Raw genomic sequence first — 10,608 nt, 5'->3', positions numbered from 1 at the left:
CCCCCCTCCCACGCACACACACCGGCTCACCCACGCGCACTGGGCCTTGCACTTTGAATGCCGTGGGGCTCCTGTCGTTAGACGTGGAGACGCGAGTATCGCCTGGCCCTTGCCCCGCCACCTCGTGTGTGTGGAGAAGCTTGCCTTACCCTACCTCACCTTAGGTCGACAACCACGCGGTCGAGCTCGCCGTCGAGTACGTGTGCGCGACCGGGCCGACGACGTACGCGACGTGGACCAACCTCATCGGCGTCGTCACGTACGCGTACGGCACGTGGGACCTCATCCCGCGCGACAAGTTCGACGTGGCCGGTGGCGAGAGCAAGACGCCCGCGTCGGTCGGCGCCGCGGCTTTACACGCGTCTGACTGAGAACGCGTTGGCGCACTCGGTTGATAAATGATAACGAGGCTTTTGTTGTCGTTTTTTGGAAACGTGAAACGAGAGTGGCAGCCACCCGCCCAGCGCCCTCACGCGCTGGCCCTCAGAGCTGAGTCACGTCTCACGACTCACGCGTCACGACTCACGTGTGCTGACTGCACAGGACATGACTCATGAGCGCATCAGATAAAACACGTTCATTCAGATGAAGCGTACGGCTCTAGAGAAACGCAAGCAGTGATGCCGAGTGGGCCTTCTGTCTCTGAGGAAGAACCGAAATGCGAATTCGCGCCCTGCCGATCTCCGAGTGGTCAGCCGGAGAGGTCTGTGGACACGTGTGCAGTCGAGGCAGCCGCGGTCGGCGCGTCTCTGGCATCTGCGTGGTGAGCACCCTGGCGGTATGCGTGCGCAGCAGCCTCAGCGCAGGGCCAGATGACGTGTCCGGTCGGAGGTGGAAACCCCGAAAAGCCGTCTTGTCTGTCGTAGACGTGTGCCAAGCGGTCGAGTTGCCCGCCGACACCCCACCTGGTGTGCAAACAGCGTAGCGCGTAGGCGTCACCTAGACCCATACTACACAAGCCCGGAACCATGCGTCCGCATGGCACCGTGGTATCCTGCATGAACATTAGCGCGGAGTAAGTGTTCACCAGCCTACCTAAGTGTTGCAAGGCGAACGAATACGCTCCAAGCTCGTATTGGCCGGTCGATCGCACGACTTTCACCATTCTTCCTGCGAATTTCAACAATGACAATGAGTGTTGCTGGGTGGAGTTGTTGTCCACGACAAGCACATCAAAGTCTGGATAGAACCATTGGACAGCGCCGATCGTGGTCAGAAGTACTGGCGATGGATTGAACGTAGCGATGACAGCGAGGCCACGCTTGCAAGGCTCCGCCAGGGTCGGTGCTGCATGATCCGCCCACGTTGCATACTTGCACATGCATGTGCCTCCTGTGAGGTCAACTGTGGGCTTGACTCCCGTTGGCCAATTGTGTCTGCATTCCAACGCTTTACTCCAACTGCTCTTCCAGGAGGAATTCTGCATAGGGGTGGCGCTGAGGGCAGGGCTCTGCTCCCGCATAGCCTCGAACGTGGCAAGAGTCGCGTTCGGCGGCGTATCGCGCATCGCGAGCGTGACAAAGCTGTTTGGCTGCTGGTGCAGGTGCGCCAGCTCGCAGCGTGACTCCGCAAACCAGCTGCAGTCGTCGTGCTTGGTCGAGACGGAGACGTAGGCGCACGCGCTGCACGCGCTGCAGAACCGGTAGCACGCGAGCATCGCCATCGCCGGCAGCCTCGCGAGCTTCGGCTCCAGCAGCTTGTGCAGCGCTTTCGAGCCCTTGCCGGACGCTGAGCTGCAGTCGCCGGCGTCGCCGCTCCGCGTGGTGGCGCAGTAGCCGCTGCGCAGGGCCATGAGGCGCGGGTCCAGAGCGACAGTGCGCGTCGAGCGCGAGAGCTCGAGGCGCGCAGCGGGCGTGCGAAACCCGTACATGTACTAAGTATACTAATAGTATACCCCCCACTCGTCTGGCGCGACACGCCGCAGGATGGCCGCCGCCGCCGCCTTTGCAGCGCCCCCGTGGCCTCCTCCCGGCTCCACTCGTGGCCGGCGGGTGCCACAGGGTCCGCAGCAGGCTGCCAGCAGGCCCGAGCGGTGGCTCGCGACGCGACTCGGCTGCGCCGCCTCCTCGCCGCCGAGTGCTGCGAGCGTCGAGCGAGTCGCCGGCGAGCCATCCGCCACAGCCTTAGCTGCCGGTCCACGCACTCCCAGGCACACGGAGGGACCCAGCAGCGTCGCCGCACGCGTCTGAGCCACGCGTCGGCGATGCAAACAGGCTGTGACTTCACCCGGCAGAGCCTCGACGACTGCTCGGTGCGGAGTGTGCTGTTGCGAGGCGCCGCTGGGCGGCGGCGCGCGGCTTCTCGCTGCTTCGGCGCGCCGCGCTGGCGCTCTGCGGCGGACGGTGCCGTTGGCTCGCCGTTGCCTCGCTCGTGGACGTCCCATTGAAGCACGCGGTGCGGCGCCTCTCGGTGGGCCCATTGCGCCTCTCACTACACACTCCCTGCTCTCTCCCGACCTCACTCCACGGTGCGTCACGATCGTGGCGGCGATGCGCCGCAGGCGCTCGTCATCGCGCGCATGGCCGTGGCGCCGCGTCCAGGCGGCAAGCGCACCGTGCCATGCCTGCGGTGGCGCTGCCACCGACAGCGCCACCACCGCACACTCACGTGCCGTGAGGAAACGCCACGTCGCGTGTCACTTCACGGTGTGCCGTGATCGTGGCGGCGATGCGCCGCAGGCGCTCGTCATCGCGCGCACGGCCGTGGCGTCGCGTCCAGGCGGCAAGCGCACCGTGCCATGCCTGCGGTGGCGCTGCCACCGACAGCGCCACCAACACTCACGTACCTGAGGAAACGCCGCCGCGTCGCGTGCGTGGCGCGGCTATCACTAGCGGCCGGCGCTCGTCGGGTGATGGTGTCGCGGGCCGGCGCTCCAGTGTCGAGACGCAGGTAGAATTCTTTTTCACGCGTGTCAAAAGTCGAGCTCTCGCGCGAGTGCCAAGGTGCTCGAGAGTCTCGCCTCATGGCCTGCTGCGACAGGTGCGGCGAACGTCATCGGACCATAGACTGCCCACACTTCCCGAAGCCTCGCGGGAAGCATCCGGACGCGCAGTTGCAAGGCCCAAGGCGCAACCTCTCCCCAGACGTGGAGGCTGTCGTTCGGCGCGGTACTCTCGTGGCCCAGACCCCAGACGGTTCGTGCCTCTTCAATTCCTTCGCGTACTGCGAGCAGCAAGACGCTGGGTGGCTCTTTGGAGCGGCGACGCCCGCCAGCATTCGGCGTCAATGTGCCGAGTGGCTGCAGGAGCACGGCAACTAAAGCCCCCCGCCAAGCCTGCCGCCAAGCCCGCCGCCAAGCCCACGGCCAACGCCAAGCCCCCAAAGCGGCCCCGTGAGCCTGCTGCCGAGGCTGAGGCGGCCCCAGAGGCGCAGCTGCCAAGGGATGGGGCAAAAAAGAGCCGCACTGTCCGAAGGAGCAAGCGTGGCCGGGATGGCGGCGACTCTTCCCCGCCGGCCGGGCGCCGACGTACCTAGTAGGCTGTGAGAGTGTGCCCGGGAGCTGTGAGAGTTTATCGTAGTCAGGCTGTCTTGTGTATGCGGCTGCCTTCCTGGTCAGGCAGGACATGCCCCTACTGGTATGTCAAGTAAGGGCCCGCGGGTTGAGGTTGTTCTCGCGCCACACCACCCTGCCACCGCTGCCACCGAAGGCAACACGGTGCTCAGAATGGCTAAGTCGGGCCGATTTTGTATTCGCACGCCGCGCGCCGTGGAGGGCGCGGACAAGCGACTGACACCAAATGTCCGACTCTGGGGTTGTAGTGCGGACCCCGGACTACAACTCTCTAGTCGGATGTGCGGCGTGAAACGCGCTGTTGCGCCCTCCACGGCGCCCGAAGTGCGCCTTTGCTCGCACAGCTCACGGGGCGCGACCGAGCCGCCATGCAAGTCCCAGAAGTCCGCGCGCCCTGGAGGGCGCGGACAAGCGACTGACACCAAATCTCCGACTCTGGGGTTGTAGTGCGGACCCGGGACTACAACTCTCTAGTCAGATGTGCAGCGTGAAACGCGCTTTTGCGCCCCCCACGGCGCCCGAAGTGCGCCTTTGCTCGCACAGCAGACGGGTCGCGAGCCGGGAAATCGCAGCAGTCTCGCTGAATCTCGCCGCCCCAGGCTCTAGAGGTGGAGAGACTGGCCTTCCTGGTCAAGCAGGACATGCCCCTGCTAGCATGCCAAGCAAGGGCTCGCGGGTCGAGGTTGTTATTGCGCCACACCACCCTGCCACCGCTGCCACCGAAGGCAACACGGTGCTCCGTGAAACGGCCACTTTGTTGTCGTAGTCAGGCTGTCTTGTGTATGCGGCTCCTTAAAGCTAAGAAGTGTGTATAAGGGGCTAGGAAGAGGGACCCAAGATATCTTCTGAGCTGTGCACAGGGGAGGACCTAGGTGACAAAGACCCAAGAGAAGGGGCCGGAGAGAGTGAGGTGAGGCCCGAGCGGCCAACGTAGCAACGGTGGTGGCAGCGTGGCGCACCGTCAAGCTCGGGCACAGCCGGTTTAAGCCAAAGTGAAGTAACTCATATATATCTGAAATCATATGAGTTACACCTCGGCCTTCTAGGAGCTGCTAGCTGAGTGATTGGCGCGCTAGAAGCCTCCCCGAGAGTGCCTCCCCGACCGGCCCCGAGGAGCTGCTCGGAACTCCAACTTTAACCCTTCATAGCTCCAAAACGTACCTGCGGATTTCTTCCCTATTGCTCCTGCATGATCTGTGGGTCCACCCCACTCACATAACCAAGCCTCAAGGAATGGCGTCTAGGCGTTCAGAAATAGTTTCTTGTACACACCTATACACATCAGACGACTCAAGGATACCTCCAGTATCGTAGTCTTTGTTAGTATCGAGGTCTCGCGAGTTTTGGGGGTTCTCGGCGCCGCGACAGCGCTGCGAGCAGCGCGATGCCACGGCGCTCGGCCTGCTGAGAGAAGACCTTCCCGGACGGCAGTGACAAGTTACCCGACATCAATCGTCGACGGCAACCTCGAGAACTGCGCCTCCAAAGTCGCCCAGATTCGCCTCTCGCGGCGCGCTGAGTTAGTATCGCCGGTGCGCCAGCAGGCTCTGCTCCACAGCAGGGCATGCCGGACTGGCTCCTGCTAGCCGTGCGTCCTGGTGGCATCCATAGCCAGCTCAGGTAGCCTCAGGAGGTCGCCTCGCGCACGACGCGGCGTCGCACAGCACCGCTCAGCGTTACTACCGAGTTAGTATCGTCGACCCACAGAGACTGCTCTTCTGTAGGTGGAGCCGACAAACGCCGGCCGGGTCGGCCCCGCCGCCCCCATCGCCGCCGCCGCGGCGGCGGCGGCCTCGGCGGACCATCCGGCGCGCCGCGCGCCCGACGGGGAGGCGTTCACCACCCCTGGCTCCTCACCCCGCCACGCCTTCGTGCGGACGCCGTGGCACCCACCTCAGGCGCCGCTCGGACTCGGATGACGGCCGCCCAAGTGCTTGGCTCGTGCCAAGCCGACCGGCAGGCGATTCCCACTCACTGCTAGGCTAATCTCGGGCTGTCCTGCGGCGGTGTGGTGCCGTGAGGGGCGCCGCCCCCAAAACTACGACTATTAGTACCGTGCGGGAGCAGTGCATTAATTCTGTGAAAAATCCAAATCTGCTCCGTGGAACTTATTGGGCTAGGATCATACGTCCGGGAGGCCCCCCATGCGTGCCGTAACGATCGACAGCGATCTGGCTACTCTGTTCACGTTCACACCTCGTAAACCCCCCATAACCCCGATACAGGAGGTACCTGGTACCAGTACTGTACCAGTACTCGAGTACCCGTACCATGGTACCAGCACCAGTACCAGGTACCAGGGTACCATGGTACCAGAGGCGCTGTCTAGACAGACTGACGAGCAGCCAACGGTATGGAGATACGCGGACCATGCTAGCCAAGGCAGCTTCTCACAAAAGTGAAAAGAGAGCTACCATCATGGCGTGCCTTAAAAAGGTCAATCAATGCTATGCGGATGGCTTCTGGCACATAACATAACATAATAAATCTGGCTCGAAGCCTACCCACACCACTACACTCGAGGCGCGCACCGCGGCTCACGAGGCATCTAGGGCGGGGCCAGGGCGGGGCTAGGGGCGGGGTCCATGTCACCGTGCATCTCGCGCAAGCTAATGATCCTAGAGGCGATCTGCGTGCCACCCAAAGAGCGGGATCCAATGAATAAAGCTTCAAAAATTGTTCCAGTCTTAGCCAGCAAAAGGGAGCACACACGACTTAGCAAGTCCGCACTAGCGACTGCCACTCGCCTAACCATGCCTTGTCACAAGTGCTCTCTCAATCGCGTACAGGCACACACACTCCGCCTGTTCTCACCCAAACACTCTATCACACCCTTGCCTCCCTGCCAGAGCGAGCTAGATTCTCCCCGCCTCCCTCCCGCCTCTGCCGCGCGCCTTCTATGGACGTCAAGTGCAGCACCTAGGGGGAGAGAGGGGGTTTGCCCTGGTAGGGAGGTGGCGAGGCCGCGCACTGCAAACCCAGTGTGAGGAGTGGGGGAGCTGGGACAGGGCGTGTGCGCCTCTGATCTGTCATGGTCTAGTGGCCGATAGGATCCTCCCTTAGGCAGCGATGGCGGGTCGGGAGAGGCCCGAGTTCTCAGCCCGCCACTTACTGTCAGCCTCTCTGACTGCCCAGGGTCTCACCACGATGCCGCCCGAGTAGAGGGGGTAAGGTGTGTAGAGTGCGGCTGTGTATGGAACCTCTCTCTCCGTGGATCCCACCTGAGCCCACTCGCGGTGCGAAGGCTCCTAATGCGGCAACTGAGCCCGCAAGGGTGGGTCACTAAGGGGGAGGTTACGTTGGTTGATATGTTGTGTTGTGGCGTAAAGCTGTGCAGCGGCGCAGCGAGCCCTGCCGCGGCTCGTCGTCGAGACTGGTCGGTGGGTGGTGCCTGTAACAGCTGAGGCAGGGAGACTGCCTGTGAGTAGCGCAGCCGCGCGGTCGCCCGAGGAGTTGGGATGATAGGTGGAGAGACAGGTGCGACCGTACCTGGGTATGGCGCAGGCTGGTGGCTAGGGTTAGCTGGGCGCGCACGGCGAGTCCAGTCACATTGCCGCCCCGCAACGATGTGAGTGGTCTCTCAGTGCGCGCTCTGCGTCCCTAGAACGTGGCGTGGCGTTGATGCTGAAGCAATAAAATTGTACTATATCAGGCAGTGAAGCATTAGCCGTCAATTTTGCAAGCCCGGGCTTGCAAAGCCGTTCGGAGCGCCTGATTCGAGCGAGTGGAGGCAGGTTCGAGACCTGGTGGGGGTTTTGGGGGGGTCGCCCGTCGCCCATCGGACCATCAAGGGATCCATCAAATCCATCGAATCTGTCGACATCTGTCGACAGCTGGCGCGGCTCACGCCGGCCGCTGCGCCAGAATTTTTTTTGTGCTGAGCACAGGGTTGGTTGTGCCGGGCCGCCCCCGCGAGAGAAACTCGTCAGTAAAACTCTCGGGCGGCCCGGCTGTCTGAGGCTGGCACGCAATGGCAAAAGCCCGCGGCTCGTCGCCAAGGAGTTACGAAGTTTTTTGAATAAAGCTTCAGCATGGCGATATACACGTCAGACCAAGGCACCGTAAATATGTTACTTTTGTACAGGCCGCCCTTCACACTCGAACAATAGTTGCAAATCACGTGCCCGGACCCTCACAGTATATTACTCGGGTGCCGCCGCGCACACCTGCTCCTCGAACCGCCTCAGCAGCGGCGCCTCGACCTCCGGACTCAGCCGGCCTTGCACCTTCGGATCGAGCCGCGTGGCGAGGGCGAGGGCGGCGAGCGAGCGGCGGGTGTGGTCGGAGAGGCTGCTTGCCCCACCTGCTCTCTCGCCCAGAGGATCGACGGCGACGCGGAGGCTGCGCCACGCCGCCGCCGCCCACTCTAGCAACCGCCGCAACTCGCCACCGCCGCCATCACCGCCACCTCCATCACCGCCACCTCCATCACCGCCACCTCCATCACCGCCGCCGCCGCCGCCGCCGCCGCCGCCGCCGCCGCCGCTTTCGCGGCCAGATCCGCGAGCGGAACCGCCGCGCGCCTCCGACGCGGCGGCGACACGGTGCACGTAGCCGACGACGGCGCCGGCGATGTCGTCCAGAGCCAGGGACATCCCCGCCTAGCCCGGACGTGTCCAGGACGTGTCGCGGAGGGGCGGCTGCGCCTCGGCGTCAGCGGGCGGCATCCTCCACCTCGCGCTGAGCGGGGGGGAGCGAGCGGCTGCGCACGAAGCGGAGGAGCGACTCGGTGGCCGGCAGTGCGTGCGACACCTGCTTTCACACTCCGTGCTGTGAAGAGACGCTGTCCACACTCGGTGGCGGGCCGCGGCGCGTGCGGCACCAGCCGCGGCACGTCGCCCGAGAGGCCGAGGCGCAGCAGCGGCACCGCGCAGAGCGGCAGCAGCGAGGAGAGTGCCGCCTAGGTACGGCGGCTGTTGCGCGATCAAGAGCAGAGGAGTGGGGGACAGCGGCGCAGCAGGAAGGGCACCTCGAAAGAGTCGTCGCCGAGCAGGGCCACGAATGAGCGACCCGCCTGACGGGGACGTGTCCCGGACGTGTCCTGGACGTGTCCCGGACGTGTCCTGGACGTGTCCTGGACGTGTCCTGGACGTGTCTTGGACGTGTCTTGGACATGTCCTGGGCTGGCGGCGTCTGCTCTCGCCACAACGCGCCGACGCCTCGACGCACTTGCGGCGCAACCTCGGCTACAGCTCACGCTACAGCCCCCGCCCCACGTCCCCGCTACACCCTCCGCTCTCCCGTGCGGTGCCTCGAGCTCGTGCGACGCCGCGAGCGCCGCGCGAGCAGCCGCCAGGCAGCCTCCGCCTCCTCGGCCGCCGAGGGCTTCCGACGCCGCCGCCTCCTCCCCCACTGCGCGGGCGTGCAGCAGCAGCAGCTCCGCCGCGGCTTCGGCCGAAGCGAAGGGCGCGCGACCGCCTTCCCAGCGGGCGGCGGCCTGGCTGGCGATGGCGGCGGCGAGGGCGCGGCGGAGGGGCGGCGGCAACCGCTTGGAGCACGCGTCCACATAGCGCCGCTTGGCCTAGGAGGAAAAGGAATGGGTGGCCGTCGCAGCGCACTTGTGACGGAGGCGCCTCCGCGTCCCGCCTCTCGGCCTTGGGGGCGAGCGAGGTGGGCTGGCAATCTCGTGTGATCTCGTGTGATCTCGTGTCGTGTGATCTCATGTGATCTCGCCTTGGGCGCGAGCGATGTGGCGGCGATGCGCTGTAGCACAGAGCGCCCCCCAAGAGGGCGGGCGAGGACCAGGCGGAGGCCTACTTTCGGGTACTCTCGGGTACCCTCGGCTGATCTCGGGTAATCTCGCGTGATCTCGAGGATGAGGCGGAGGCCTAGGATGCGGAATACGCCTCGGTCGGGAGCACGGCGTCCGTGTGTCCAAAGCATGTCGCGAACACAACGAACCGTGGCATGCTCCGAAGGGTGGCAACATGATGCAGTACGCCACATCTCGCGCATCTAGAGGGGGAGGCAGGCGGAAGCGGTCGGCGCCGGGTCGCTGCTCCTCGAGGCGAGCAGGCTGACCAGAGACTCGACCTAGTTCATAGACAGCCCGTCCGTCTTAGACACGTCCTAGCACGGACGACGGGGCGCACGCACACTCGCGGAGCACACACACGGGGCATGGCACACGATCTCAGGAGAGGGGTGGCCAGCCAGCCCGCTACTTCTCTTCCGCTCGGTGGGCTCTCCTTTCCGCCGCGGGGTGCGATGGGCTCTCCCCGTGTCAGCGCGCTGCCAGCCCTCTGTAGCATCAGGTGCAAAGGAAAGAGTGGGCTGGTGGCAAGCCACATACGCACCTGGTGCATGGAACAGCCCGCGAGTCAGTGGGAGAGGAGGGAACCGCGGGGCGAGCAGCCCGAGCAGAGTGCTCGACCGGCAGAATGCGAAGCGAGCTCAGCAGCCGCCTGCTCCGGTGTGCGTCCAGCTTGCGCCGCGCCTGCAGCAGCAAAGCGCGGGGTCGGAGAGGCGGCTTGCCCCACCTGCTCTCTCGCCCAGAGGGTCGACGGCGACGCAGCGGGCGGCATCCCCCGCCTCGCACTGAGCGGGAGGGAGCGAGCGGCTGCGCACGCAGCGGAGGAGCGGCTGTGGCATGCTACAACGGGGTGGTAACACATGATGCAGTACGCAACAGACGCGCCTGCAGCAGCAGCGCGCGGCTGCAGAGGCCGCACAACCGCGCCATTGGCGGTGGGAGCGCGGCGCGGCACGGCGCCGCCGCGAAGGTCGCGGCGTATCTCGCCGCCAGCAGCGGAGGAGACTGCGTGAGCACCTCGGCCTAGCATTGTCGTACGATTCCCTGCCATGTCGATTACATGAGAGCCGGCTTGAGGAGCGCTCGAGGGAGCGCCTCGAGTGTGGCCACTGCCGTCGCCGCAAGAGCAACCGCCTCCGCGCGAGCGGGCGGAAGCGACGGTGGCACCACCCACCCGACCACTCCGCCGCCCTCCACCTCGCCGTCGCCGCCTCGCCCCGCCACACCCGCCACCGCGCCCGCTGCTTCGCGGTCGCCGGCCGCCGTAGTCGGCGTGTCTCCTTCCCCGCCCGCCTCTTCCCTCCCCACACCCTCCTCCTCCTCCCGCACCTCCTCCTCCACCACC

At 65.0% G+C, this 10,608-nt stretch overlaps 4 protein-coding genes across 4 annotated transcripts in view; 2 read left to right on the top strand and 2 right to left on the bottom strand.

Moving 5' to 3' along the window:
• The window catches only part of EMIHUDRAFT_114102 (hypothetical protein), a gene marked incomplete at both ends in the record, with an annotated part of 1,721 nt that extends 1,350 nt beyond the window's left edge, over positions 1-371 (top strand). Inside the window, one exon of the mRNA XM_005781083.1 lies at positions 165-371. Coding sequence (XP_005781140.1) covers positions 165-371 — 207 coding nt within the window. The remainder of the gene's footprint in view (positions 1-164) is intronic.
• A 1,554-nt stretch (positions 372-1,925) lies between these two features.
• On the top strand, positions 1,926-3,259 carry EMIHUDRAFT_234676 (hypothetical protein; the record flags this gene model as incomplete). Its single annotated transcript, XM_005781082.1, has 5 exons — positions 1,926-2,096; positions 2,260-2,409; positions 2,501-2,568; positions 2,719-2,854; positions 3,026-3,259. 5 exons carry the CDS (start codon positions 1,926-1,928, stop codon positions 3,257-3,259), a joined length of 759 nt encoding a protein of 252 aa, XP_005781139.1.
• A 4,315-nt stretch (positions 3,260-7,574) lies between these two features.
• On the bottom strand, positions 7,575-9,124 carry EMIHUDRAFT_442929 (hypothetical protein). The gene is made up of 6 exons (XM_005781081.1): positions 9,098-9,124; positions 8,763-9,032; positions 8,481-8,525; positions 8,334-8,411; positions 8,186-8,263; positions 7,575-8,112 (listed from the first exon to the last, which is right to left on the bottom strand). Exons 2-6 carry the CDS (start codon positions 9,017-9,019, stop codon positions 7,878-7,880), a joined length of 693 nt encoding a protein of 230 aa, XP_005781138.1. The 5' UTR covers positions 9,020-9,032; positions 9,098-9,124; the 3' UTR covers positions 7,575-7,877.
• Positions 9,125-9,196: 72 nt separating this feature from the next.
• On the bottom strand, positions 9,197-10,580 carry EMIHUDRAFT_442928 (hypothetical protein; the record flags this gene model as incomplete). Its single annotated transcript, XM_005781080.1, has 3 exons — positions 10,149-10,580; positions 9,885-9,947; positions 9,197-9,544 (listed from the first exon to the last, which is right to left on the bottom strand). Coding segments are annotated over exons 1-3 (576 nt in total), but the record flags the coding sequence as incomplete, so codon positions are not given.
• Between the last annotated feature and the right edge of the window lie 28 nt (positions 10,581-10,608).

The sequence above is a fragment of the Emiliania huxleyi genome (genome assembly GCF_000372725.1).
Source record: "Emiliania huxleyi CCMP1516 chromosome Unknown EMIHUscaffold_207, whole genome shotgun sequence".
NCBI classification, from domain to species: Eukaryota; Haptophyta; order Isochrysidales; family Noelaerhabdaceae; genus Emiliania; species Emiliania huxleyi.
Note: the sequence above shows the minus strand (reverse complement) of the source record. Positions and strands in the feature narration are given on the sequence as shown.